Consider the following 26,087-nt stretch of genomic DNA (forward strand, 5'->3'; position numbering starts at 1 on the left):
AAGGCTAAATACATAGTTCAAATGAACTGCTATAATAGCACAAAAGTGGTTAAGAACTAAAAAGAAAGGCTGTCTTCGTAAAAGTTTATTTTAAAGAAATACTTCGTCTATGGTTCAAGAAACGAAATAGAGCGTTTTTTGCTTATGTATTTCCCTTTTTCTCTGAAATCAATGGCTAAAAGAACATATGCATCTGATGAACTTATAGAACCCGAAACCTGGAACTGGTTCAAAAGTTTCTAAAAAAAAAAACCATAATTAAAATTTGGTCTGATGTACTATTGTACTTTTGAACTGTCTCAAAAGTGGTTCACAAAAAGGCTAAATGCAAGTTTTATTCCGGCTAACTATGGAACTTATACGAACTACTTCGAAAGTTCTCCGAAAACTATTTCAGAAAAAATCAAAAAGTATAGTTTAAAATAAAAGTGTATTGAAAAAGCGTGAAAACATCTTCAAAAGAGGATTATATGTAATTATGAACTCTTGAAAAATGGCTAAAAATGTTTCCAGAACTGGTTGCAGATTCACATCTAGACATCCTATTAAATATAGAAAACTAATATATAGTATGAAGCTCTTTGATATAAAGTTAAATATACTTCATCTACAAAACCCTAACTCATTCAAACTTATACAAATCAAAGTTCTAGCCTCCTCAATTAGATTTAAGAGGTTACTTAACTCTAGTTATGAATAATAAAAATCATAATAATCATAATAATAATAATGCAGAGTTAAAAATTGCCCTACCATTTTGTAGAGAACTTCAGACTAAAAGTGTCAGCACTGAGGCGTGCGTTGAGTCAGCTTTAGCCTGGGCTGAAAGCTTAGTACAGGGTTCTTCGATTCGTGCGTTTGTTGCCATTAAAGTATGTTAGATATTCATTGGCAGCAGCCTCTCAGCGAGAGAGAAAGAGAGAGAGACTGGGGCCAAAGTGGAAATGCAAATATTTGTCTGGCCCAAGGGCGAGCCTAAAGAGCAGAGACGGGGGCGAGGGCGGGGGCGAGCGCATTGTTGGGGCGGTTGGCGGAGCTTTTGTAGCTTCAATTATTCAGGCTGACAGATTGCAGCTGCCTGCCGCCTTCCGCCGTCAAGTGGGCGCGCGTGCTCCGACCGGGTCACGTGGGGGTGACTTCTGCTTGTGAATACAACAACAAGAAGAAGAAACAACAACAACAACTTATCCACTTATTTTCTCTTTACTCTTTGCAGCACTCACATTCACACTGGAGCCGCAGGACTCCGTCGTGCCCGAGGGCCATTCCGTGCTGCTGCAGTGCGCCGGCAAAGCCGCTGGCAAGGGCAAGGCCACGCCCACGCCGACAAGCATACGCTGGCGCGGACCCGACGGCCAGGATCTGGGCGTTGTGGGCGACACGTTTCGCACACAGCTCAAGAACGGCTCCCTGTACATAAGCTCCGTGGAGGAGAATCGCGGCTTGACCGGCGCCTACCAGTGCCTGCTCAGCGCCGAGGGCATCGGCAGCGTGCTCAGCCGTCCGGCTCTGGTGGCCATTGCCCGCCAGCCGGAACTGAACCAGGACTTCATCGAGACATATCTGCTGCCCGGCCAGACGGCCTACTTCCGCTGCATGGTGGGCGAGCACGTTTGGCAGCCGGGCGTCAGGCATACGGTGCAATGGTACAAGGACGACATGCCGCTGCCGCTGGACAAGCTGCGCATGGTTGTGCTGCCGAATGGTGCACTGGAAATCGATGAGGTGAACGCCAACGATCGCGGTGCCTACCAGTGCAACGTGACCTCGGGCAGCGTCCATCGGCTGAGCAGCAAGACGAATCTGAACATCAAGAAAGCCGTGGAAGCTGGCGCCGAGCAGGCTGTGGCGCCCTCGTTCCTGGTGGGGCCCTCGCCGAAGACGGTCAGCGAGGGCGACACCGTCACGCTGGACTGTGTGGCCAATGGTGTGCCCAAGCCGCAAATCAAGTGGCTGCGCAATGGCGAGGAACTCGACCTCAATCATCTCGATTCGCGATTCTCCATTACCGGCACCGGCTCGTTGCAGATCTCGGGCGCCGAGGATATCGATTCGGGCAACTATCAGTGCCGGGCCAGCAACAGCGTCGACTCGCTGGACGCCCAGGCCACGGTGCAGGTCCAGGTGCCGCCCAAGTTCATCCAGGCGCCGCGCGACAAGACCGCCTCCGAGAAAGAGGTGCTCAATCTGGAGTGCGCCATACACGGCAAGCCGAAGCCGAGCATACGCTGGCTGAAGAACGGCGAGATCATCACGCCCAACGAGTACCTCCAGTTCGTCAACGGTCACAATTTGCGCATCCGCGGACTCCTCTACTCCGATGCGGGCATGTTTCAGTGCGTCGGCACCAATCCCGCTGGCAGCGTTCAGGCCTCCGCGCGTCTGCGTGTCGTGCCCCCAGGAGGTAGGTCCTTGTACATATATCCCATCTCTATATATATGTAGTCGTAGACCTAGCTTGGATGTCCAGTATTTCGTGCTCCGGCTTACGCAATTGGCGCCTGTTTCGGGCCTCTCCTCAACTGTATTATAAAACACACTCAACGAAATTAACGCCACGCCCTAACCTCAAATTCCCTCAGCTATTGTAAAATAATTTCCTGTACTTATTGTGTATATACTAAATAATATGTGTGTGTATGTATGTGTTTTGTATTGTTTATAAATATTAGTTGCTTTCGTTGAGCTGCTTAATTCGCTTTCGGCCCGACAAATGTTGAACGAGCTAAATGGAAGAAGTTTATGGAATACAACAGTAAAAACAATCTAGGACTAAAGTAAAATGTTGTACATATGTTGTGTTTATCAAGTCGAATCCATATTAATTGAGTGGTGTCTAGGTTGTATCTACTTAAAACTTGAATCCATGATAGAACTGATGTGAAGTCTAGTCCTAGCGTAGTTCCATTTGCTACGCATTCAGACAACCTTCTGTATTCCTTTTATAGCTGCTTGAATTTGTTGGGAATTACAAACAAACTTTCTCAGAGCTTAGTTTGGTCTACTGTTAGAATAACCTTTCGTTTGTTGAGCAGAGGGTGGGAAATAAACAACAAATGGAAATAAGTCTTTCTCAAGGAGCATCAGTATTCCAAGCATAAGTACTCCGAGTAATCGAGTTCCTTAGCTAACCAATCAACTAGGTTTCGGTTTTCAAAAAGTAATTGATATAAGATATATATGATACTAGCGGGTATAACCCGGCCTTGCCCGTGGCACGTATGTTATAAAATCAAAAAAGCTTTGAAAATGATTTTAAAACTGATCGGACGGGAATCAAACAACTTTTATGCAAATCGGAAAATTCTTAAAACTCACCAAAAAAATCTTTGAAATGCATTTTCCACCGAAGGAGTTTAGATTTTGCAAAAAGTGTGAAACACGTCTCAAATGATTTTTCGTATAGATCTTTGGAAATAAATTTGAACACAATACGTCATCCACCAAATCTTCGACCCCCATTTGCACCAAGGAGGACCGGATTTTTCGAAAAGTGTGAAACACCCCTTAAATGAATTTGAACAAAGATCTTTGAAAATAAGTTTGGGGCCGATCGGATGGTAAACAAAAAACTTTCATACAACCGTTTTCCGCCAATTTACCACTGTTGCGGGTGGAATTTCCCAAATCGCTGAAATACGTATTTATTAAGTTCTTATGTAGAGCTTTGAAAATAAGTTTGAAGCAAATCGGACACAACTTAAAACTTCGCCCAAAAAATCTTTAAATCGCATTCCCCCGAAGAAGTTTGAATTCTGCGAAAAGTGTGAAACACGTATCAAATGATTTTTCTAATAGATCTCTGGAAATGAATTTGAGTGCGAAACGTCACCCACCAAATATTTGACCTCTATTTCCACCAAGGAGGAATGCATTTTTCAAAAAGTGTGAAACACCCCTTTAATGAATTTAAAAATAGATCTTTAAATATGAATTTGGGGCCGATCGGATGGTAAACAAAAAACTTTCATACAACCGTTTTCCGCCAATTTACCACTGTTGCGGGTGGAATTTTCCAAATCGCTGAAATACGTACTTATTAAGTTCTTATAAAGAGCTTTAAAAATAAGTTTGAAGCAAATCGGACACAACTTAAAACGCCGCCCAAAAAATCTTTAAATCGCATTCCCCTCGAAGAAGTTTGATTTCTGCGAAAAGTGAGAAACACGTCTCAAATGATTTTTCATATAGATCACTGGAAATGAATTTGAGCGCGAAACGTCACCCACCTAATCTTTGACCTCCATTTCCACCAAGGAGGAATGGATTTTCCTAAAAGTGTGAAACACCCCTCAAATGAATTTGAACAAAGATCTTTGAAAATAAGTTTGAGGCCAATCCGATGGTAAACAAAAAAGTTACATACAAACGTTTTTCGCGATTTTTCCACACTTGCGGGTGGAATTTCCCGAAACCCCGTCTTAACGTGCACCTACATCACATAAGGTAGCTACAGTGAAAATTTCAGCTTCCTAGCTCTTACGGTTTGGGCTGTGCGTTGATCACCAATCAGTCAGTCAGTCAGTCAGTCAGTCAGTCAGTCAGTCAGTCAGTCAGTCAGGACAAACAGTTTTATATATAGAGATATATACTCTTGATCTGGCTAGTAAATAAGTTAGACTTTACTAAGGAATACCTAATGCGACTTATCAGACTTAGAGCTGAATATTACTCTGTGCGCTATGCTTCCAATCCCTTCTGCTTGTCTTGCTCCGTATTGAGATCGTATTTGATATTTTTGAACTGAAAATCCAACCGGGTGACACTCAACCTCTTGTGAACCAGGTTCAAAGCGAATTAAGTTGTTTTCCTTTTATGTTATGATTAATTAATTTATTAACTTATTGTTTATTCACTTGTCATTTGTTTTTCTTTCCCTGCCCAACTCATTATTTCCATCCGAACCCAAAAACCAATCCCAATCCCCATCCAAAGCCAAAATGAAACAACGCAAAACCCAAGGTCAAACCACAAAATCCTTGCACAGTTCCGACAATTACAATTACAACAACAACAACAACAACAAACGACGACGACCTTACAACTCGGGTGAGCTGCGCACCAAATCCGGCGGCAGCAGCTACTTGGACATGGACAGCGACGACTACGACAACTATGCGGACGAGAAGTCCGCGGAGACGGCGACGCGGCGCCAATTGCGCAAATTTACGAGAACCGGCGAGCAGCCGCTCAACGATCGCAACTTTGAGGCGGGCGAGATCAGTGTGCTGCGCCGCCGGAACGGAGACAATGACGACGACGACGACGACGAGGAGGACGACAACGACGACGTTGACTATGACGAAATACTGGCCTACAAGAACAAAGCGCAACCCCTACAACAACAACAACAACAACAAATGCCCCCCACATCCAATTTTGCCTCAACAGATCTAAGCGCCGGCGAGGAAATCTCGAGCGATGTGAAGCCTTTGAGCAGCGGTCTGCTGGCCCGACTGCCGGGTCCGCCGCGCAACCTGGTCGCGCAGATTGTGAAGTCGCGCTTCGTGACGCTCAGCTGGCAGGAGCCGCTGCAGAATGCCAACGAGGTCGTCTCCTACACCGTCTACTATCGCGTCAGCAACAGCGAGCGGTAAGCCAGACAAATAATCCCCGCCCAAGCCAGGATTAGTTAGTCACAACCATTCCTCTTCACAGCGAGCAAAAGATTGTGACCCAGTCGCATGAGGATCAGCAGGTTAGCATACAATCCTTGCTGCCGGGCCGCACCTATCAGTTTCGTGTCGTGGCCAATACCAATTTCGGCATGGGCGAATCCTCACAGCCGCTGGAGGCGAGCACACAGCCGGAGGTGAACATTGCCGGACCGCCGCGCAACGTGGATGCCTACGCGCGCAACCACAAGGAGATCTTTGTCCATTGGCAGCCGCCGACGGTGACAAATGGCGAGATACTCAAGTATCGTGTCTACTACTCCGAGGTGAGTCTCTGTCTCTCTCTCTCTCTCTCTTATCATATACTCAATCCCGCATTCCGCACAGAACGACAGCGGCGCGGATATGTACAATGACAGCATGTCGCTGGAGCTGGTGCTCACCGATCTGCGTCCCTATACGGACTATGTGATCAGCGTGGTGCCGTTCAATCGCAACGGCATGGGCGATTCCTCCGCCGAGCTGAAGGTGAAGACCTTCTCCTCAACGCCCTCGGAGCCGCCAAATAATGTGACCCTCGAGGTGACCAGCTCGAGCGTGAGTATCAACATTTACTTATCCCCAATCAAAGCCATATTAATCTCCTCCTTTCACACACACACAGTCGATAACTGTGCACTGGGAGCCGCCAGCCGAGGAGGATTGCAATGGCCAGATAACCGGCTATAAGATACGCTATCGCAAGTTCAAGGATGCGCCCCAGGCGAAGAGCACGCCCGCCAACATACGCTACTTCGAGCTAAACGGCCTGGACCGCAACGCCGAGTACCAGGTGAAGATTGCGGCGATGACTGTGAACGGCTCGGGCCCATTCACCGAATGGTATCGCGCGAATACGCTGGAGAACGATCTGGATGAGACGCAGGTGCCGGGCAAGCCCATCTGGATCAACATACAGCCGGGCGCTGACAATATTGGACTGCACTGGGGTCCACCGCAGCAGCCGGAGATCAAGATACGCAGCTATGTGCTGGGCTGGGGACGCGGCATACCCGACGAGAACACCATTGAGCTGAAGGAAACGGAACGCTACCATGTGCTCAAGAGCCTCGAGTCGAACATGGAGTACGTGGTGTCGCTGCGGGCACGTAATGTGAAGGGCGACGGGCCGCCCATCTATGACAACATCAAGACGCGCGACGAGGAGCCGCTGGATGTGCCCGTGCCGCTGGAGGTGCCCGTCGGGCTGCGCGCCATAACCATGTCGAGCTCCTCGATTGTCGTCTACTGGATCGACACGATGCTGAACAAGAACCAGCACGTGACCGACAATCGCCATTACACGATCAGCTACAGCATCACGGGCTCCAATCGGTATCGCTACCACAACACGAGCGACCTGAACTGCATGATCAACGATCTGCGTCCGAGCACGCAGTACGAGTTCGCCGTCAAGGTGGTCAAGGGGCGACGGGAGTCCGCGTGGTCCATGTCGGTGCTGAACAGCACCTATCAGAATGTGCCGGTGACGCCGCCGCGCGAGCTGACCGTGCGCCTGGACGAACAGAATCCGCACAATGTGATCGTGCAGTGGCTGCCGCCAAAGCACACCGTTGGCCAGATAACCGGCTACAATATCTACTATACGACAGACACCACGAAACGGGATCGCGACTGGGCCATTGAGGCATTTGCCGGCGAGGAGACCATGCTGATGCTGCCCAACCTGAAGCCCTACACCACCTACTACTTCAAGGTGCAGGCACGCACCACCAAGGGCGGCAACAATGCGCCCTTCTCCGCGCTGACGGCGTTCACCACCAGCGCGGCGGTCATTATGCAGGAGGCGGACACCATTGCCAAGGGCATCGATAATCAAAATCTCTTGTACATCATTATTGGCAGCACAATCCTGGTGCTGTTCCTTCTCCTACTGGGTCTGCTGCTCTTCTGCCGGCGCAAGCCGCAATCCTCGCCAGAGCACACCAAGAAGAGGTAGGCACAAACTATACTTTCAGCTGCTCCTTATGTTTATTAATTGCTTTCACTCGCCTCTCTATCAGCTATCAGAAGAACAATGTGGGCGTGCCGAAGCCACCGGATCTCTGGATCCATCACGACCAGATGGAGCTGAAGAACATTGACAAGGGCCTGCACAGTGCTACGCCCGTTTGCAGCGACAACGCCTCCAGCAGCGGCGCTCTCACCCTGCCGCGCTCAGTGGTGCACAGCGAATACGAGGTGGACACCCCGGTGCCGGGTCATGTCACCAACTCGCTGGACAAGCGCGCCTATGTCGCCGGCTACATGAGTGAGTCGAGTCCAGAGTGCAGCCTTGTTAGCAAAAAGCTAATTCTCTGCGTTATTCTTCCCAACCAGCAGCCACCTCGATGAACTCGACCATGGAACGACCGCAATATCCGCGCACCCAATACAATCACCAGAATCGCTCGCACATGACCATGGACACGGGCCTCTCGCAGCAGAGCCTCACACAGCCGCAGAACAATTCGCTGGCCCAGACGCCGGAGCATCCCTACGGTGGCTACGACGCCAACTTCTGGTGAGTGGGCGAACGAATATCGGGATCTGCCCAAGAAGCTGCAATCTTTTACCTGTAAATGCGGCTTTGTAACCCTGACTTCAATTCGGCAGATCCTCTCGTGGAAGACCTTAGTTCCACCCTAGAGTAACCAACTCTTGCCTGACTCATTTGCTGGCAGTTCCAGTTCCATTCAAGACAGTTCCATGCTTCCTCTAGAAAGCTTTAGCTAATCTCTGCAAGAGAAAATAGTCGGACTACCCAAATCCTTATCTCGTTGATTTGTTTGCCTAAGGACGCTTTATGCTCAATCCACAATCCACTTTCTATATTCCACAATTCCCTTTTCCATTCCCTCTGGTCTACTTCGAGATCTCTGGTAGTTTCTTCCCGCATCTGTGGAGCTGCAGTAGGCGAGACATTTTCAGTCTCATATTTCGATACGTTTTAACCAAAATTCAATCCGGAATTGTTTCATATTTTGAGCCTTTGGCCACAGAAACTCCAACTCCAAGCGAAATTCGAATTTTCCACAACAAAAAGAAGTAAAAAAAAAATACATATATATGAAGAGAGATGTGCAATCGTACGCGTTGGGGACGCATCGATCCCAGTGTTCAGGTCGATTTGGTGCAGGGTCCCGCTGATCGTGTGCTCCAGCTGGACCATCGAACGCTGCCGAGTTATGTGGAACAGCAGCTGCTGTTGATGGCGTCACCATCGCCGTTTCTCAATTTCCTGAACAAGTTTCGGCTGGACGAGATTTTGATCAATCATCAGCTGAAAGGCGTCTACACGATGCGCACCTCGGCGACGGTCACCGAAGTGGCCACGCACGCCTGGCGCATCATGAGCATGCCCGATCGTCAGCCGTACATACAGCTGGCCCGCAAGGCCCAGCAGATACAACAGGCGCGCGTGCTCCACTTTCTGGGCAACAATTGCCGCCGGCCCGCGAAGCCCTCCTAGTTCCAAGTTTCAAGTTTTTCATGTCGTTCCATTCTGTTTACTTGACTTGTCACTTGCCCAATTGATCAGCGGAAAAAGAAATACAACAAATTATTGATTGATCCCTCATTCCTAATCTTCTGCTTCTTCTTTGATTTCTTCTCGATCCTCCAGCAATGCTGGCTACACGGGCGGCCCGGCGAGCAATCCGGGCGCTCCTGGCAATGGCTGCGTCTCCACCATTGAGAGCGCCAAGCGCGGACATCCGCTCAAGAGTTTCAGCGTGCCGGGCCCGCCGCCCACTGGCGCTGCCACGCCCATGAACAAGCACAGTAAGTAGCCAGCCAGCAAGCAGTAGTCAGTAGTCAGTAGTCAGTAGTCAGCTGTGCAGCTAATGTCGATTCCATTTTAGCAGCTCCTGCTGTCACAATACGTCCACAAAATCAATCGCCCTACAAGAAGCCCTCCTTTTCGGCAGCCACGCCCAATCGCTTGCAGGGCGGCAGCTCCGTGGCGCATTCCACCGATGAGATACAAAGACTGGCGCCCAGCACATCCACCGAGGAGCTGAACCAAGAGATGGCCAATCTGGAGGGCCTCATGAAGGATCTAAGCGCCATCACGGCCAACGAGTTCGAGTGTTAACACCGAAGCGGGCCAAAAGTATTTTTTCTAGCCGGGTTAAACAACGACAAATATCGGAATGTTAATTGTTTTTTTTTTCTTTAGTTAATGTTTAGTTTGCATTTCGCATTTTGATTTCATATTTTAGTTTCTAGTTAGGCTTTTAGTTACACGAGCGATTAAAACTGTAAATACAAACGACGCCATATACATATAATTATATATACGTATATACATATACAAATATACTATATATATGTTAGCCTAGTTAATTTTAAAGCGATTTGTGTGAAGGAACTCTGTGTCTCACAGCCAGTGGCATATTTATTCACATATTCACATACTATATAACCTAAACATAAATATACAAACATACAATGAACGCGTAGTTTAAGCCATCATCCAAGCATCTAAGCCATGTTTCATCTCGTATATCTTACAACACATTATTCTAATAACTAAATCAAAACAAAACAAATCTAAAAATACCACAAAACATTACGAAACTCTGTACTCGTTTAGAGACGTGCCATTTCATTTTCTGTAATTTGTATTTCCCTTTTAATTTGTTACGCCTAACTTAAGTCCAGTATATAATATGACAAAAGATTCTAGACTGTAATCGAATTAGTAAAGCCAGCAAAGCATTTACACATTTAACTAAACTATACGAGTATGCATACATACATACCATATATATACATATGTAATGATATCTATAAGAATTCCGACTCTTTTGTATCGCGTTTTGATGTGTTCAAAATTCTATGCCTAAAAGTGTTTGTTTTCTTTTTTTTCTATTTGATGTAAGGCAGTTGAACGAAATTTTTCGGAAATTTTTATCATATTGCTAAGCACAATAATCTCAAATTGAATTCAAAACTTAAAAGCTAAATGCACAGAATAATATATTTCAAAAATTTGTGTATGCATTTTATTTGATACCAAATTTTGTAAAAAGCAAAACAAAAATATGGAACACATTGTATAAAATTGTCAAATACCATATTTATTCGTTTAATTCAATTGTTCTATTCATCTCGCAAGATGAATACTTCCACCATTAGTCTCCATGTTTTGTCGGACGCAAATCGCAATTGTATCTTATAATCGCCTTGCGGCAGTGGCAGCGTTTGCAGGAATGCATCAGTGAACACCAAATTATCCACTATGACATCGTGCTAAAAATAATAGTAAATATATGTTTAAAGAGGACTTCCCTATATCCTAGCATATCCTTCTACACAACTCACATTGTAGGGGCAAGTGTGATTTATATTGGCTCTCGTCTGAATGGCTTTCAGCACAAGTGACTCGAATGCGATCTTATTCGGGTGTGACAGCAGATGGCAGAAATCACAGCTGGAATTATGCAGAAAGGGTTGGTAGGTATTATAGCGACGCCATATGCTCCAGTTGATCTGTATAAAAGAAGAAAAAAACATGCTTAAAAAGAGCTATTCTTAATAAATGAGTCAATTTGTAAAAGAAAATAACATGCGTTTTTGTTTGGCCGTTACAGAAATAATTTAAAAGCTCATTTAAATTTAACAGACCAATTTGCCCCTCAGCGTATGCAATGAAAATTTTCAACCGCCGATTTTTGTCTACCTGCTGCTGATTTCTGTTCGCCTGGTATTTCAGCTGAAATTTTGTTCAAATCTCGTGACCAATGGTCGAAAAACAAACTCGGTAACTACAAGGACAATTTTGATGTCCTTTGGCCAGTTGATAGCCCTGGTCAATAGAAATTGTTTGGTACAGGACTCGCCAGGATCCGCAAGGATACGGCTGAGCTATAGACTATTTTATGAACTTGGCTCTTTGAAGGATTTTCGTCCTTTTCTTAATTGGCAGGACAAGCAATATCTGCTGACCAAAGGACATCAGGATAGTCCTTGAAATGGCCAAGTAAGAGCCGATTTTGTTTTTAAAAAAATTATAGAAAAATAGCTATAGCTCGGCCATATCCTTGCAGATTTTCAAAGGACCTGGTTCGTTAGGCTCGTTAGGACCAACCGCATCGATCTGCATCCAAATTTTATGGGGTCATCTAAGAATCCTGGACTTGTGCAATTTCAGTCGCGAATTGCAAGGAAAAAGGCCCAAAACACAAAATCCTCGATATCTCAAAAACTACTAGGACGAATTTGATGTCCTTTGGCCAGTTGGTAACCCTGGTCAATGCAATTTGTTTGACACATATCCTGTCAGGATACGCAAGGATACAGCCGAGTTATGAGCCTTTTTTTATTGGCAAAATTGTCCTTTTTACTCAGCTATCTGAAGGACATTCGTCCTTTGAGTGGTAAATTCTCAATATAGGCAGCAAGGACATTCTGTTGACCAAAGGACATCCCGATAGTCCTTAAAATGGCGAAGTTAGACCCGGTTTTTAGCGTTTTGGGCCATTTTTGTGACTAACCCCCTAGGAAAAAATGAGGTGAAATTTTTGGTCGAATCCTGGAAATCCTTGAATGCCAATCGATAGTACTGCTTCCTACGATTTCAAAAAGGTATATCCTTCCGATATCCTTAAGGATTTGCCAGAGATATGGCCATAAATAGAATGTCCTTTTTAGAAAAGTAGTCATAACGTGAAAACTACAAGGACGATTCCGATGTCCTTTGGCCAGTTTGTAGTCCTGGTCAATACAAATTTTTCGGCAAAGGACTTGCAAGGATCCGCAAGGATACGGCCGAGTTATAAGCTATTTAAGGTGCAAAATAAATATCCTTTTATTTTGGCTCCCTGAAAGACTTTCGGCATGTTCATTGCATATTTTGAGTAGTTGGGACAAGGACTGTCTGTTGGCCAAAGGACATCAGGATAGTATTTAAAATGAGCGACTTATGGCCGATTTTGTGATTGATAAAATTAAACGAAAACAGCCATAACTCAGCGATGTCCTTGCAGATTTTTAAAGGACATGGTGCTTTAGGCTTGTAAAGACCAACTGCATCGATCTGCATTAAAATATTATGGGATCAGCAAGGATATCTTGATAGCTCGTAAGCTACACTGTCGATTTGGATGAAAGGGATGCTTACGGATAAGAATCAATCGGTTTGACGCAGTTAGGACATACACTTTTATTTGTATACAAAAATAAGCAAAGTAACACTCACGTGTACATTATTTATCGGAAGTTTTAGCAAATTTAGATTTATATCGGCGGCTACTACGCCTCTGCCAAGGATATTGAGCTTGCACTTTTTGAATATCGAAAAACTGAGATCATAGGACTCGCACTTAAGATTTGTGAATCGGGATTTCGATTTTCGGCCAATGACCGGTGCCAGCACCAGAAACACCGCCACGATTAACAAACGCACAGTTGCCGGCTTCATAGCTCGCTCACTAATGATATCCTCGCACAACTTAATGCATATTTAAATAGAATACAGATGGGTATAGCCATTAATAATATTTATATAGAATACATATGGTATGGCTATTATAAGTTAAGGTTCGTTAATTTCGAAAATTGCATGAAAACAATTATAAATGGCATGAATTCAATAAATTTGTCAAATTTTTTGTCCGTTAAAATACCATTAAAAACGCGATTTTTATAGGCACATTGGTGCATTGGTTCCGAATGAGCAGCTGCCACAACTAGAGCAAATTAAATATGATTTACTTATAATATAGCTACATATCATTTAGTCTGTCTGGGACAGATATATTACTATTTTCGTCTTAAAACTATTTGGCACAGACTATTTTTTTGGCATATGTTACTTTTTTTACATCGTTTTACTCTTATTCAACTTGATCTTCCATTGAATGGGGGAAGTGCCATCTCCTTAAGCCTAGACATGATTCCATACAAAATATTGGGATTATTCTCTTCCGTTCTTTAAACCTAGTCATGATTCCATACAAAATATTGGGATTTTTCTCTTCCGTTCTTTAAGCGTAGACATGATTCCATAAACATGTTGGAATTTTTTTCTTCCGTTCTCATCTTTTAGCCATGTCAAAGTTTTCCAGCATTTTTGTACATTCTTTTGTATATATAATTAAGATATATAATTAATTAGGATTCTGGTGTAAGTCAGCAAATCAATCTCTGATAAACCTTCATATTATATAGCTGCTGCTGCTGCAAAAAAAAAAACTGTTGATTATATATTAAATTAATTGATTATTGCGAACCTTTTTAAGAAAATGAATGTGGGAAATTCCGCTAAGTAAAGAGCCATCTCCTTACAATATTAGAGTTTCTCTTAAAATTGTCGAAGCGTTTCAGCATTTGTGTACATTATTTTTCTCGCAGTATAATTAATTATGATTCTAGTGTAAGTCAACAAATTAATCGCTGACAGACTTTCAGGGAGAACAGCAAAACCTCCATCTCATAAACCTTCTGCAAAAAAAAGCTGTTAATTATCTAATAAATAAATTGATTATTGCGAACCTTTTTAAGCAAAAAAGAAGTTAACATGTGTAAGATTTACGCTTAAAAGATGGTGAAGGTGATATATTTAGTGTGATATTTAGTATAATTTGCCAAGATAAGGAAGAGCTGCTTCAAAGTTTTAATAGGTGTTTAGCCTTGATAATATTTACAAATAATATAGACTATTCTACAGACTGATGTCAGTCAAGGCCGCATTTGTTAGTTCCAATTAGAATTTGGGAATAACCAATAGCATGTGCTAATATTGTGACTAGCAAAAAGCATGTATATAAACATAAATGTTTATATGGCAGCTTCCGAAATGTTGCTGAAACATGGACGAGGCGATAATGTTGCCGACACTTGCGCGCGTCAACAGCAACACTCATTAGAAAGCAGCTGACGCGACCCGCCCCGTTGCTCGCCCCGTTGCCCGCCCCGTTGGCCACCCCTTTGTCTGGCCCGTTGCCGAGAGCGCAGCCAAGACGGATGCCCAAGCCCGTTGAGCTTAGCTTTTAACCAGTTTACATCTGGCAGCCGTCGAGTGCGCAGCGATAAACGGCAGTTGGCATTTGTGTGTGTGTGTGTGTGTTAGTGCGTGTGTGTCCAAACGCAAAGTGATTCTTGTTATTCTTACCCAGCCCATGTGCAGCTTTTAATAGTTTCGTGTGTGTGTCGACGACAAAGAAGACATTAAGCAATTTGAAATCAACGACAAACGAGTGAAATCTGATTTGAATTTGAATTTGGATTCGTCAAAGCTTTAAATAGCACGTACGCCATGAATCAACTGCCGAAATGCGCTTGGCGTGCCAAAGGCACAGGCTGTGCCGCGCCTGCATTCCGACGCACTGTATCCAAGATCGCTGGCGCTCAGGCGCAGCTGTTGCAGAGCGAGCAGCGACAGCGTCGCCTGGATGGCCAGCAGCAGCGCGACAACTCGGCAACGGCCGCGACAGAAGCAGCAGCAGCAGCAGCGGCAGGAACTGCAGCAGTTTGTCCACATTTGGGCCTGGAGCAGGAGCCAGCGGTGCCACGCATACATGGCACGGCCGAGTGGCAAAATGCATTGGCCTACAACGAGATACCAGGACCAAAGCCCCTGCCCATACTTGGCAATACTTGGCGGTGTGTATGCAGTTGAAATAAAAAGAAGACCAAAAGGAAAGGCAGAAAAGGGGGGTGGAAAAAACCAACAAGCAAATGACTTAGGCGACAAACTTGCTTTCACTTTTCATGCCCTGCAATGCGATTAATGCAATGCATTTTAATAAGAGACAAAGAGAGAGCAAATAAGAGCGAAGAGAGAGTTTGCAGTTATGTTTTCTTTTATTTCGCTCGCTTCTCTTGACCCAATTACTGATGAATGGAATGTGTACGCGTGTGTATGTGTGCGTTTGTGTGTGTGTGTGTATGTGTGTGTGGCCACTTGATGATCATCTCATTCGAGTGTTGATTTTTGCTTGTAAAAGCATTCATCATTTCACTGACCATGACCAAACGGGTTTCCCCTCCCCCCTCCGCCACTACATGAATGCTGCGCCCAAATTATGCCACACAAAACGCTTTGCGAATTCTTGTCGATTTTTTTTTCTTTTTCAATTTACAGCTACTTACCAATCGCTGTTGGTGGTATAACAGGGCATCGCATCTGGTTAGCTTCCCATTTGGTTTGGGCACTTGCCCAGTCATCCGACGTCGGCTTCTTCTTGGTTAGCGTTCAATTAGCGCCAGTTTCAAGGTCGCCAAAATGTGTGAACTTTTCGATGCAGCCTGAAAATGATAAGCAAACAATAGTTACCTGAGAGCTATTTATTTAAATACATGTGCGAATGCGCATTGTGGGTGCGTGTGTGTGTGTGTCTGTCTGTCTGTGTGTGCGTGTACATTGGCAAAAAAAACTGCACTTGTCTTTTAAAGAAGCGTTAAGTAATCGATAATTGCATTTTAAACTTGACACCTGTTACAATAACAGTACATACGAATCGATAATTTATCTAGAGTTTATCGATAACCTTTGGGTTAAGCTAATTTTGACAGTTTTTCTATTAAACTTACATCTTTGTTCTGTTCAAATTCAATCCAACAATAATATTTGGAGCTTGATTGTCTGCCTTTAAATTGTATTAAAATATGGTTCGTTCGTATATTCGGCGCAAGTATTATTACCGCCTTCTGAATACTCTTTCCCACAATTTAATTAACTACTGCTGGTTTATACGTAAGTTTTTAGAAGAATTCAACCTCCATGTTGGCTGCCTGCCTAATCTAAACTTATGCTAGTATTTCGCTGGCGCGAGGTCGTGTTAGTAATTTTTAATATAAATATTAACTAACAAACACAGGGTAAAATACACACAGAAAATGAACTCTGTTCGCGTTGTTTGTCTCGTTACCTGATGCGTGCAATTCCCAACCAGTTAAAGCTGCGGCATATGGACAAATTGCTTGCAATCCTAAAGCCAATAATCTGCTTGTGATAAATCCGAAAGGTCCTTGAAGTAGCGACACGCACAACCTGCTTATTTGCTCAACTGCAATGCATTTTGTACAGAGTATAATTAATTAATTAAGCTAATTTTTTCAATTCGACAGTAGAGTGTCTAGCAGTCCCATCACACAGTAATATATTATTATTCTTATCTGAACACTACATAAGATCGAATAATTTATGGTAGCATTTACTCCACGAAACACTTAGCACGATCTTCACATAATTCTCTTCTTTTTTTCAAGCTAGACAGCTGAATGACAACTTTTTACGGCCATGCAAAAAAAGTTGTCATTGCAAATAGTTAAATCTTACACTCGCAATTTGGACAATTATTCCTCTTAAATATACAATTTTATAAAAAATAAAAGATATGCAAGTCGTCGCAAGGTTCCCCGATTGCTCTGCAAATAGCCAAATTAAAATTAGGCAATGTCAGTTTGTCATTCAAATTAGTTTCTATTCACCTTGACAGACTCATGCCAATCATTGGCCAATATACCATATCGGATGTGGCCAAAATCTCGTCGCTGCTGCACGACAGATACGGCCGTATTGTGCGCTTCTCTGGCCTTATAGGCAGGCCCGATCTGCTCTTCATCTACGATGCTGACGAAATAGAAAAGGTAAGGAGACAAGTCGAACACCGGAACACCGCGTTAACTCCACTTGGAGCCACGCTCGACTGACCACAGCCGAGGCAACAAAGCGGCACGCTCAAGTACAGCGCAATTTCTGACGCACAAGTCGCAAATTGCCGCAAAAGAATTTTCAATGTCTTAACAAGTACTGAGAATAAAGAGTATCTGATTGCAGTGCTATCGCAGCGAGGGAACGACCCCCTTCCGGCCATCGATGCCCAGTCTGGTCAAGTACAAGAGCGTGGTGCGCAAGGATTTCTTTGGCGAACTTGGCGGCGTCGTCGGCGTGTAAGTCTAGACGAACGTACATATATATGTATGCATAATTAATCCATGGACTCACCTTGTTACAGGCATGGCGAGCCGTGGCGTCAGTTCCGTTCGCGCGTCCAGAAGCCGGTGCTGCAGCTGTCCACCATAAGACGCTATCTGCAGCCGCTGGAGCTGATTACCGAGGATTTCCTGGCACGCTGTGAGCAGCTGCTGGATGCCAACGAGGAGCTGCCCGCCGATTTCGATAATGAAATACACAAATGGTCCTTGGAGTGTGAGTAGCATATATACTAGTATAAGCATTTTGGATGATCCCAAAGATTGCTCCTACTGCAGGCATTGGTCACGTGGCGCTGGACACACGTCTGGGCTGCCTGGAGCACAATCTGACGCCCGACTCGGAACCGCAGCAGATCATCGATGCAGCCAAGTACGCACTGCGCAATGTGGCCACGCTGGAGCTGAAGGCGCCCTACTGGCGTTACTTTCCCACGCCCCTCTGGACGCGTTATGTGAAGAACATGAACTTCTTCGTGGGGTAAGTCCATTAACCATTAGCTCAGCAGCTATTTTTTAATCCCGTTCAACTCTTGCAGCGTGTGCATGAAGTACATACAAAGCGCAACGGAGCGCTTGAAGACACAGGATGCCAGTCAGCGTGCCGGTGAGCCATCGCTGCTGGAGAAGGTGATTATGTCGGAGAAGGATGAGAAAATAGCCACAATTATGGCATTGGATTTGATACTCGTTGGCATAGACACGGTAAGTGCTAGTCCAATTCCCATCGGGCATGCAAACTGAGACGTGTTCCCTGTTCCAGATCTCGATGGCCGTGTGCTCCATACTCTATCAACTGGCCACGCGACCCGTGGAACAGCAAAAGGTGCACGAAGAACTGAAGCGTCTGCTGCCTGATGCCAACACACCGCTGACGATTCCATTGCTGGACCAAATGCACCACTTGAAGGCATTCATCAAGGAGGTCTTCCGCATGTACAGCACCGTCATCGGCAATGGACGCACGCTGCAGGAGGACAGCGTTATATGCGGCTACCAGGTGCCCAAGGGCGTGCAGGTGCGTCGTTTTATTATATGCTCCATGTTATTTCTGTTTTCAACTATTTGAAATTCTTCTTGCAGGCCGTCTTTCCCACTATTGTTACCGGCAACATGGAGGAATATGTCACAGATGCCGCTACATTCCGGCCCGAGCGCTGGTTGAAGGCACATCAGGGCGGCACTCCCGGCAAACTGCATCCGTTTGCCTCATTGCCCTACGGCTACGGTGCACGCATGTGCCTGGGACGGCGCTTTGCCGATCTGGAAATGCAAATACTGCTGGCCAAGCTGCTGCGCAACTACAGACTGGAGTACAATCATGCGCCGTTGGACTACGCGGTTACCTTCATGTATGCGCCGGATGGTCCGCTGCGTTTCAAAATGACGCGCATTTAGTTGAAGCTATTAGCTCTAAGTGTTACTACATTAAGCATATTACACCTATTAAATACATATATATTAAATACCCCTGCATACTTATAGCATATGTGGGGCTAAATATCTACATATAATTTGCAATGGATTATTAGGCTGATTGTTCCTATAACAGCTATATTATTTAGTAGAGCTTATATAAATTCTTATTGTCTGAGTTTGATACTTGAAATAACCCAATTTTGTATCTATAGTTTTTGGGTGAACTAAAAGATATAGTAACCAGATATTGATAAGATTCGTAAGAATATCTTAAGATACAGAGAAACAAATACTCAGTTTTTAACTGACAGTTGCTAACAGCTTTTAGATAGATGTACAACAGAAAGATTTTGAAGAAAACTGAGATTAGTTTAGATAGCAACAAATTGATATACAGACAGATATAGCAATATTAGCTGGGCTGTTGAAGAATATTTCTACTCTATAGTCTATAGAGGTCTCCCTGTTAAAGTTATGCCACCCTCAGCAACCAGTTAAATAGTTTCTTGATATTTGTTGTCACGTTTTTACTTGCGCTTCCACATGCTGTACCAATTTTTAACTGTTTTTAGGCTATTTTGGGCATCCGCCTTGGTTTCGCCGCTCAACTCGTAAATGATATCCTCTTTATACGATTCGCGCGCTTCCTCCAATATTGTGCCGAATATTTCGCATTGTATATTGGATGTTAGCTTTTTCTCATTATAGTTGCGCTCCTTGAGTCTGTCGTAGAGCGTCTCGTTGGGGCATTTAACAACGAAGACGGCCTGGAACCAGCGCTCCGGAAAGAAATCACAGCCATGGTATTCGACAATGTTGCCGCCGTTGGCCATCAGCGGCTCCAGATAATCCATAAGCTATGGCAAGGTGTTACAATGACAGCGACATTCATAATGCAGTGTGTACATACCTTATCCTCATCGAGTATGGGGCAATCGTATTCCTTGTCATATTCCTCAATGAAATTATTTTCCTTTGCAATTTTCGAGCAGTCCAGCCAGCTGAATTTCAATTGTGTGGCCAAACGCTCGCACAAATACGATTTGCCGGCGCCGGGCGTGCCTGAGATTACATTTACAATTAATGTAACTCCTTTTTATGTAGCATAAATATAGTAATTAAAGTAATGCTTACCGGTAATTAATATATTTGGTTTGCTTATTTCCGTCATCTCCAGGTTGTTTAGGCTAAAAACAAAAAAACAACATGAGGCAACCAGGGCTACAGCACGCCGATAGACAAATATATCGATAACATTTCAGTTTATGTTTATTTAATGAGCAGCTAAGCGCCAGAGCTTGAGTATTTGAACTACTAACTAACTTATTTAGTCGTAACTTAATCCTTATTCACTTGGTTTTAAAGTCAGTTGTTAACAGTCGAATTAAACTTCAATTGACTATTGTTAGTTAAGCAATTAAAGCTATGTACATATGTAAAATTTTAATTAACTGCTAATGCAAGTCGTGACATTCCCTGTCAAAGCTATTTGTATAATGCGCTTTGCTCTAATTCTGACATTATTCTGAGTTCCTCTTTAGCAGCAATTTGTACTCACAGATGCATGTGCGTATGTATCTAATTTCGGAGATTTTTCATTTCCCTTTTAGCACTCACCTACAGAACTCGGATAGAAAAAGTTCAATTTAATTCGATAGTTCGCGGGCGACGGATCGCGTTTTTTGCCAGATTAAATGCAATATTTTTACATGCAATGCCGAAAGTGGAGCAACCTGACCTAGACGAGGACCAAGAATCAGATCTAGGTGAAGTGAAGGCTGATCCAGAACGTCGCCAGCACGTACCCTACATACTGAATGGTGAGCTGTATCGCATCGAAAGCCAGATTGGCGACAATGTGACCGTCAAGTGCTGTTATTGTCCGCCGGATAGAATTTATCGGGGCAGCGTGCGCTCCACAGGAAATTTTCATATGCATATCAAGGTAGGCCGTTGTTGCACGTGAGATACACGAATTAGCTAATTATCCAGCAAAGCAAAAAAAAAGAAAACATTTTAATTGCAAATCCCTGGCAGCGGCGACATGCATCTTTGCTGGGCAAACTGCATGAAATGAAAGTGGCAGCGTTGGTGGAACGACGGGATCGCATTATGAAAAACAGACGCATTGCCAAATGTCGCAAGAAATCCACGTCGTCGTCGGTCACAATTTCAGCTTTAGCTGCAGTTGCCGCCGCTTCGTCCATGGAAGTGCCAAAGAGCACAGAGACGCACGAGCTGAAAATCAAAACGGTATTTCAAAGGCACAAACAAGAACATCACGAACAGGAAGAAGCAGCGGCCATACGAACAGTAAGAAACCGAAAAAAGTGTTGTCTTTGTCCATTTGTGTAAGTGGCGTGAAGTGTGAGCGAGATCACTAGGTTAAGGCATGCTATGCACCGTTATAATTTCACACATATATACAGGCTAATGCATTGGTGTGCGAAAAAAATTGCCAACGAATGTACGCATGTGTGTATGTATTTACATATGTATGTATCTGCTGCAACAGAGACTTGAATGGAACATTGAAATGTTTATGTATGTGTGTTTGTATGTATGTATTCAGTGTATTTATGCATTCTTTTCGCCTCTCTTTCCAAGTCCATTTCTATAAGCGACACTTCGATGGATAATAATAGCCTATGCTCGGACAAAGTATCCGTTACGGCCTCGAAGCAGGACAGCAATAACAACGACAGCAACAATAATAATAATGCTGCTACTTTTAGTAATAATCATCGACAGGATGAGCACAATGTAAGTGAATTGCAGATGTGTATTTAAATTTGACCTTTATCAACTATGATCAATTGTAGCTAACGCATCTGAGCCCAGGCATGGTAAGCACATTCGATTCCAATTCGGCTGTAGGCGTCAATGGTAATGCAATTGATTTGCCCGCCATGGTCGGCATACCGCGTATGTTGCCCTTCAATCTAATCAAGCCGGAGCAACAGCAGCAAATGCTTGTCGAGCAGCCGGAGGCCATAGATCTCAGTAGAACCTCTTCGATGCAAAGTGATGACATGCAACAGAGCGTATTCACCCAGTCCGTGCAGAATATACAAGTCGGCATAACGCGCACACAGGAACTGGCTGCATTTGTTAATGGGCCGCCGCGTGAGATTTTAATGCGCATTGACAACACATTAGCCGATATTAAGGATGAGCTACAGGCGCGCAATCAAATCGAGCGCAAACGCCTTCTATTCGACATGGCTAAATTTAAGTTTTTGCATCCGAATTTCAACTTTGAATCCACACAATAAACCCGGCACCTGTTGCCACTTACTAAAATAACGTATTTTTTGGTATTTTCTCAAAGAGCAATAAATACAATAATCGAGTATATGTAAAAAGTTATCGATAGGCACGCGCATTCGGCGATTCTGCTGCATTCTGATTAATTATCGATGCCACTTGCCCGTGGACAACTAGTTGCGAATTGTTTCTTTTTATTATGTATTTTTTTGTGTGATAAAGTTATTTAATTGTTTTTAACATGGATGACAAAAAGCAACTTTTACGTTTTGAGGACGATCTATCAAGCGAAGAAGATGAAATTAAAACTCTCAAGGCGCCGAAGAGTTTACCTTACCCGACTTCTACGGAAGAACCCTCCACAGGCCAACAAATTTTTGGAACGGGGATTACCCAAACAATAGATAATGACGTGCCGCCCTTATTGAGCATAGAGCCTGAGCCCGTCTTTGTGAGTAAACGTTTCCAGCATGCTGTTGCAACTATGCTGGGGCAGTGTATGAATCATCATACAACAGCTGGAAATTATCGCAACTGAAATGGGTTCATGCAAAACTAACCAACACATATGTACACTATAATTATAGGAGGGCAGCAGCGGCAGCAATGCGGGCACCGCAAGCATCACTGCGAATTCTGAGCCCATATTTCACGTACGCTCGCGCACAGCAGCCGCTTTAGCTGGAACTGCACAGCAAACACAAACGCAATATGAGGTATCAATTATATATACATATATATGTGTTTATATACGTCTGATAATAATCTAATCTTTTTACAAGAGTCTGGACTATGATGTGTGCGAGAATGCGCTTTTTCAGGCCGAGCAGCGCAGCCGGCTTAGGGATCGCTTCTCGCTGCGCATCCATGTGACACGCTGGATCATATTCATACTCATAGGCATTGTTACTGCCCTGATAGCCTGCACCATCGACATAGTCATCGAGGAGCTCTCGGAATTGAAGTATAATTTTCTCAAATCATGTAGGTAAAGCTCCTTATGGTCACGAAAGCATTATGAAACTCTCTCCCACAGCTGTGGACCACAATGTGCCTGTTAACGAGAGCAGGGGAGATCTGGTGCTGCCCTTTTTATGGTGGCTGCTGTTCAGCATTGTGCCGGTGGCCATTGGCGCCAGCATGGTAACCTACATAGAGCCCATGACCGCAGGCAGCGGCATACCCCAGGTGAAGAGCTATCTGAATGGCGTCAAGGTGCCGCGCATTGTGCGCATCAAGACGCTGGCCGTGAAGTCCGTCGGTGTCATCACGTCCGTGGTGGGCGGCTTGGCTGGCGGCAAGGAGGGGCCCATGATACATGCTGGCGCCGTTGTCGCAGCGGGCATATCGCAGGGCAAGAGCACAACGTTTGTCAAGGACTTCCGCATCTTTAAAGCCTTTCGCGATGATCACGAGAAACGCGACTTTGTCTTGGGCGGCGCAGCGGCTGGTGTCTCAGCTGCGTTCGGTGCGCCCATCGGCGGCATGCTCTTCTCACTGGAGGAGGCCGCCAGCTTCTGGAATCAGAATCTCATTTGGCGCACCCTAATTGCGTCCATCATCAGTTCGTTTACGCTGAATATTGTGCTATCTGCCTATCATGGCCTGCACGATTTCACATTTACGGGTCTCTTCAATTTGGGCAAATTCGATCAGCCGCTGACCTTTGAATACTTTGAGCTGCCGCTGTTCATGCTGCTGGGCGTGTCGGGCGGTCTGCTGGGCGCCGCTTGGAACTCCCTGAATACGCGTATCAACAAGTTTCGCAAGCGTTATGTGCCCTGGAAGGTGGGCAAGGTGTGCGAGGCAGTACTGGTTGCCATAATGGGCGTCACATTGGCCTGCACCATGATCTATTTCATCGATGATTGTCGTCCCCTGGGCAACGATCCAACCATACATCCCGTGCAGCTGTTTTGCGAGGACAACGAATACAATGCGGTCGCAGCGCTCTGGTTCCAAACGCCCGAAGCCACGGTGCGTGCGCTCTTCCACGATCCGCCAGGTGAGTTACTGCAGCAGTTGATACCTTTATCAGACTCATGAATGTTTTATTTTGCAGGCTCCCATAAAATCCTTACACTAGCTGTGTTCACGATCGTCTACTACTTTTTGTCCTGCGCCACCTTTGGGCTCAACGTCTCACTGGGCGTCTTTATACCCACCGCGCTGGTGGGCGCTGCCTGGGGTCGCCTGGTGGCAATGCTGATCTTCTATTTGTTTCCCAATGCAGTAGGTTATGCCTGCCATTCTTCGTATTTCATCTTAATTCTCTGCCTGCCCATCGACAGCTCTTTCTGCATCCGGGCAAATACGCACTCATTGGCGCCGCTGCCAATTTGGGCGGTGTCCTGCGCATGACTATCAGCCTGTCGGTCATTCTGATGGAGACGACGGGTATCGAGACGTCCTTCTTCTTTCCGCTGATCATAGCGCTGATCACTGCCAAATGGGTGGGCGACTACTTCAACGATGGCATCTATGACACCGTCATCGAGGTCAATAATGTGCCCATGCTGTCCTGGGAGCCACTGCCACAGTATAAAGGCCTAACCGCCAACGAAATTCTGAGCAAGCCGGTGGTCAGCATTAAGCTGGTGGACAGCGCCCAGTATATCTATGAAGTGCTGCAGAAATGCAATCACAATGGATTCCCCGTGGTGGATGACGTGGTGGGCGTAAGTAACCATTTACTCAAATCCTTAAATCTTTCCTTTAATCAATTGTTTTGGTTCTCTGCAGGATCGTCGTTCCGAGGGACGCGTCTGTGGCATCATATTGCGCTCCCAGCTAATTGTCATATTGCTCAAATCGCTGTACGTGGAAAACAAACGTTTCTGGATCCCGGAGACATCGATACAAACATTCCGGGATGTCTATCCGCGATATCCGTCCATTAGTGTACGCAGCATTGTTCTATTTTCTGTTTCTGATCTAATTTATTTCCAATTCCTTCTTTAGAGCGTGCTTCCATTGGACAGAAAAATCAATTATACCGTAGATCTATCCATGTTCATGAATCCCTCACCAGTACGCGTCAATACGGTTAGAAATTGTGTTATATATAGCGTAATCTCAATTTAATACAATCTTTCTGCGTCTTACAGCATGATTCGGTGCCCAAGATCTTCAATATCTTTCGAGCCCTCGGTCTGCGTCATATGTTGGTTATCAACAATCAAAATCGCATTGCTGGCATTATAACGCGCCGTGATTTTATATACAAGTGATATTATTACAATATCTACAATACTGCGGATTGTCACGACATAATCCCAAGATTATTATATTTATTGTTTCTATAAGTGATTCAGTGATTCAGTTTTTTAATTTGTCAAGAATTTATGTATGTTTGTGTGTGTAAAATATATAAACTATTTTAATATTTGTAACTCTTAATAAATATATATATTACAGAAATTATAATAAACGCATAGTCGATAGCGTAATTAATAGGCTTGTGCGTGAGTGTATGCATGTATGCATGTATGTATGTATGTATGTATGCAGGCTTGTATGCATGCATAAATGTATGCACGTATATATGTATGTGTGCATGTATGTATGCGTGCATGTATTTATGTATGTATTTACATATAAACATATTTATACATGCATGATGCATGCACAAATATGTAAATGCATATATACATAAAAACGTACATACAGGAATGCTTTTATGTTGGTAATGCGTGTTTGAGTGCATTTACCTATTTATGCTTTCTTATATGTGTGTGTACATTTAAATGTTTCCATGTGTAAGCATGCATATACATGTGTGTGTGAATTTACATATTTGTACAT

The 26,087-nt window shown here is 44.4% G+C and overlaps 7 protein-coding genes across 14 annotated transcripts in view; 5 read left to right on the plus strand and 2 right to left on the minus strand.

Annotated features, from left to right (window-relative positions):
* Positions 1 to 10,737, plus strand: part of fra (frazzled) — a 50,245-nt gene extending 39,508 nt beyond the window's left edge. Inside the window, exons 2-10 of one of the 7 annotated variants that reach the window (XM_064695675.1) lie at positions 1,217 to 2,404; positions 4,936 to 5,593; positions 5,659 to 5,941; positions 6,003 to 6,212; positions 6,280 to 7,610; positions 7,679 to 7,926; positions 7,995 to 8,178; positions 9,280 to 9,437; positions 9,518 to 10,737. In XM_064695675.1, the coding sequence (XP_064551745.1) occupies positions 1,217 to 2,404; positions 4,936 to 5,593; positions 5,659 to 5,941; positions 6,003 to 6,212; positions 6,280 to 7,610; positions 7,679 to 7,926; positions 7,995 to 8,178; positions 9,280 to 9,437; positions 9,518 to 9,750 (4,493 nt within the window). In that variant the 3' untranslated portion in view covers positions 9,751 to 10,737. The remainder of the gene's footprint in view (positions 1 to 1,216; positions 2,405 to 4,935; positions 5,594 to 5,658; positions 5,942 to 6,002; positions 6,213 to 6,279; positions 7,611 to 7,678; positions 7,927 to 7,994; positions 8,179 to 9,279; positions 9,438 to 9,517) is intronic. The other 6 variants (XM_064695679.1, XM_064695680.1, XM_064695677.1 and 3 more) reach the window with 6 other exon arrangements.
* LOC135437690 (uncharacterized) lies at positions 8,568 to 9,241 on the plus strand. The gene has a single exon (XM_064695728.1). The coding sequence runs from the start codon at positions 8,734 to 8,736 to the stop codon at positions 9,124 to 9,126; it is 393 nt and encodes a 130-aa protein (XP_064551798.1). The 5' UTR covers positions 8,568 to 8,733; the 3' UTR covers positions 9,127 to 9,241.
* Positions 10,707 to 17,742, minus strand: LOC135437689 (uncharacterized). Of its 2 annotated transcripts, none has more exons than XM_064695727.1 (4): positions 17,611 to 17,742; positions 15,753 to 15,908; positions 10,983 to 11,150; positions 10,707 to 10,910 (listed from the first exon to the last, which is right to left on the minus strand). In XM_064695727.1, the coding sequence occupies exons 2-4, from the start codon at positions 15,825 to 15,827 to the stop codon at positions 10,761 to 10,763; spliced, it is 393 nt and encodes a 130-aa protein (XP_064551797.1). In that variant the 5' UTR covers positions 15,828 to 15,908; positions 17,611 to 17,742; the 3' UTR covers positions 10,707 to 10,760. The 2 variants fall into 2 exon arrangements, with proteins under 2 accessions (XP_064551797.1, XP_064551796.1); XM_064695726.1 differs by lacking the exon at positions 17,611 to 17,742 and adding an exon at positions 17,094 to 17,225.
* On the plus strand, positions 14,694 to 19,063 carry LOC135437664 (probable cytochrome P450 301a1, mitochondrial). Its single transcript, XM_064695695.1, has 8 exons — positions 14,694 to 15,263; positions 17,102 to 17,252; positions 17,443 to 17,555; positions 17,621 to 17,814; positions 17,877 to 18,078; positions 18,137 to 18,302; positions 18,361 to 18,615; positions 18,681 to 19,063. Exons 1-8 carry the CDS (start codon positions 14,917 to 14,919, stop codon positions 18,993 to 18,995), a joined length of 1,743 nt encoding a protein of 580 aa, XP_064551765.1. The 5' UTR covers positions 14,694 to 14,916; the 3' UTR covers positions 18,996 to 19,063.
* A 465-nt stretch (positions 19,064 to 19,528) lies between these two features.
* Ak6 (adenylate kinase isoenzyme 6) lies at positions 19,529 to 20,203 on the minus strand. The gene is made up of 3 exons (XM_064695720.1): positions 20,151 to 20,203; positions 19,927 to 20,078; positions 19,529 to 19,873 (listed from the first exon to the last, which is right to left on the minus strand). Exons 1-3 carry the CDS (start codon positions 20,185 to 20,187, stop codon positions 19,544 to 19,546), a joined length of 519 nt encoding a protein of 172 aa, XP_064551790.1. The 5' UTR covers positions 20,188 to 20,203; the 3' UTR covers positions 19,529 to 19,543.
* Positions 20,204 to 20,586: 383 nt separating this feature from the next.
* Positions 20,587 to 22,322, plus strand: stil (stand still). Its single transcript, XM_064695704.1, has 4 exons — positions 20,587 to 20,961; positions 21,054 to 21,329; positions 21,624 to 21,779; positions 21,839 to 22,322. Exons 1-4 carry the CDS (start codon positions 20,731 to 20,733, stop codon positions 22,289 to 22,291), a joined length of 1,116 nt encoding a protein of 371 aa, XP_064551774.1. The 5' UTR covers positions 20,587 to 20,730; the 3' UTR covers positions 22,292 to 22,322.
* A 120-nt stretch (positions 22,323 to 22,442) lies between these two features.
* On the plus strand, positions 22,443 to 25,713 carry ClC-b (chloride channel protein 7). Its single transcript, XM_064695688.1, has 9 exons — positions 22,443 to 22,734; positions 22,871 to 22,999; positions 23,066 to 23,267; positions 23,320 to 24,288; positions 24,346 to 24,515; positions 24,575 to 24,961; positions 25,026 to 25,184; positions 25,245 to 25,328; positions 25,391 to 25,713. The coding sequence occupies exons 1-9, from the start codon at positions 22,525 to 22,527 to the stop codon at positions 25,511 to 25,513; spliced, it is 2,433 nt and encodes an 810-aa protein (XP_064551758.1). The 5' UTR covers positions 22,443 to 22,524; the 3' UTR covers positions 25,514 to 25,713.
* The last annotated feature ends 374 nt before the right edge of the window (positions 25,714 to 26,087 follow it).

This window comes from Drosophila montana, unplaced genomic scaffold, assembly GCF_035044405.1.
Source record: "Drosophila montana isolate Dmon_TW-CO22-7 unplaced genomic scaffold, ASM3504440v1 contig_3833_1, whole genome shotgun sequence".
Classification (NCBI taxonomy): Eukaryota; Metazoa; Arthropoda; class Insecta; order Diptera; family Drosophilidae; genus Drosophila; species Drosophila montana.

Coding starts and splice junctions, on each gene's coding strand:
- LOC135437690 (XM_064695728.1), top strand. CDS start 8,734: ATGTGCAATCGTACGCGTTGGGGACGCATCGATCCCAGTGTTCAGGTC.
- LOC135437664 (XM_064695695.1), top strand. CDS start 14,917: ATGAATCAACTGCCGAAATGCGCTTGGCGTGCCAAAGGCACAGGCTGT. Junction 15,264..17,101: donor ATACTTGGCAATACTTGGCG/GTGTGTATGCAG, acceptor TCACCTTGACAG/ACTCATGCCAATCATTGGCC. Junction 17,253..17,442: donor ATGCTGACGAAATAGAAAAG/GTAAGGAGACAA, acceptor ATCTGATTGCAG/TGCTATCGCAGCGAGGGAAC.
- LOC135437689 (XM_064695727.1), bottom strand. CDS start 15,827: ATGACTGGGCAAGTGCCCAAACCAAATGGGAAGCTAACCAGATGCGAT. Junction 11,151..15,752: donor TATACCACCAACAGCGATTG/GTAAGTAGCTGT, acceptor TCTTTTATACAG/ATCAACTGGAGCATATGGCG. Junction 10,911..10,982: donor ATCACACTTGCCCCTACAAT/GTGAGTTGTGTA, acceptor TATTATTTTTAG/CACGATGTCATAGTGGATAA.
- Ak6 (XM_064695720.1), bottom strand. CDS start 20,187: ATGACGGAAATAAGCAAACCAAATATATTAATTACCG. Junction 20,079..20,150: donor ACCAAATATATTAATTACCG/GTAAGCATTACT, acceptor ATGTAATCTCAG/GCACGCCCGGCGCCGGCAAA. Junction 19,874..19,926: donor CCATACTCGATGAGGATAAG/GTATGTACACAC, acceptor ACCTTGCCATAG/CTTATGGATTATCTGGAGCC.
- stil (XM_064695704.1), top strand. CDS start 20,731: ATGCCGAAAGTGGAGCAACCTGACCTAGACGAGGACCAAGAATCAGAT. Junction 20,962..21,053: donor ATTTTCATATGCATATCAAG/GTAGGCCGTTGT, acceptor AATCCCTGGCAG/CGGCGACATGCATCTTTGCT. Junction 21,330..21,623: donor AAGCAGCGGCCATACGAACA/GTAAGAAACCGA, acceptor TCTCTTTCCAAG/TCCATTTCTATAAGCGACAC.
- ClC-b (XM_064695688.1), top strand. CDS start 22,525: ATGGATGACAAAAAGCAACTTTTACGTTTTGAGGACGATCTATCAAGC. Junction 23,000..23,065: donor AAACACAAACGCAATATGAG/GTATCAATTATA, acceptor TCTTTTTACAAG/AGTCTGGACTATGATGTGTG. Junction 24,962..25,025: donor TGGTGGATGACGTGGTGGGC/GTAAGTAACCAT, acceptor GGTTCTCTGCAG/GATCGTCGTTCCGAGGGACG.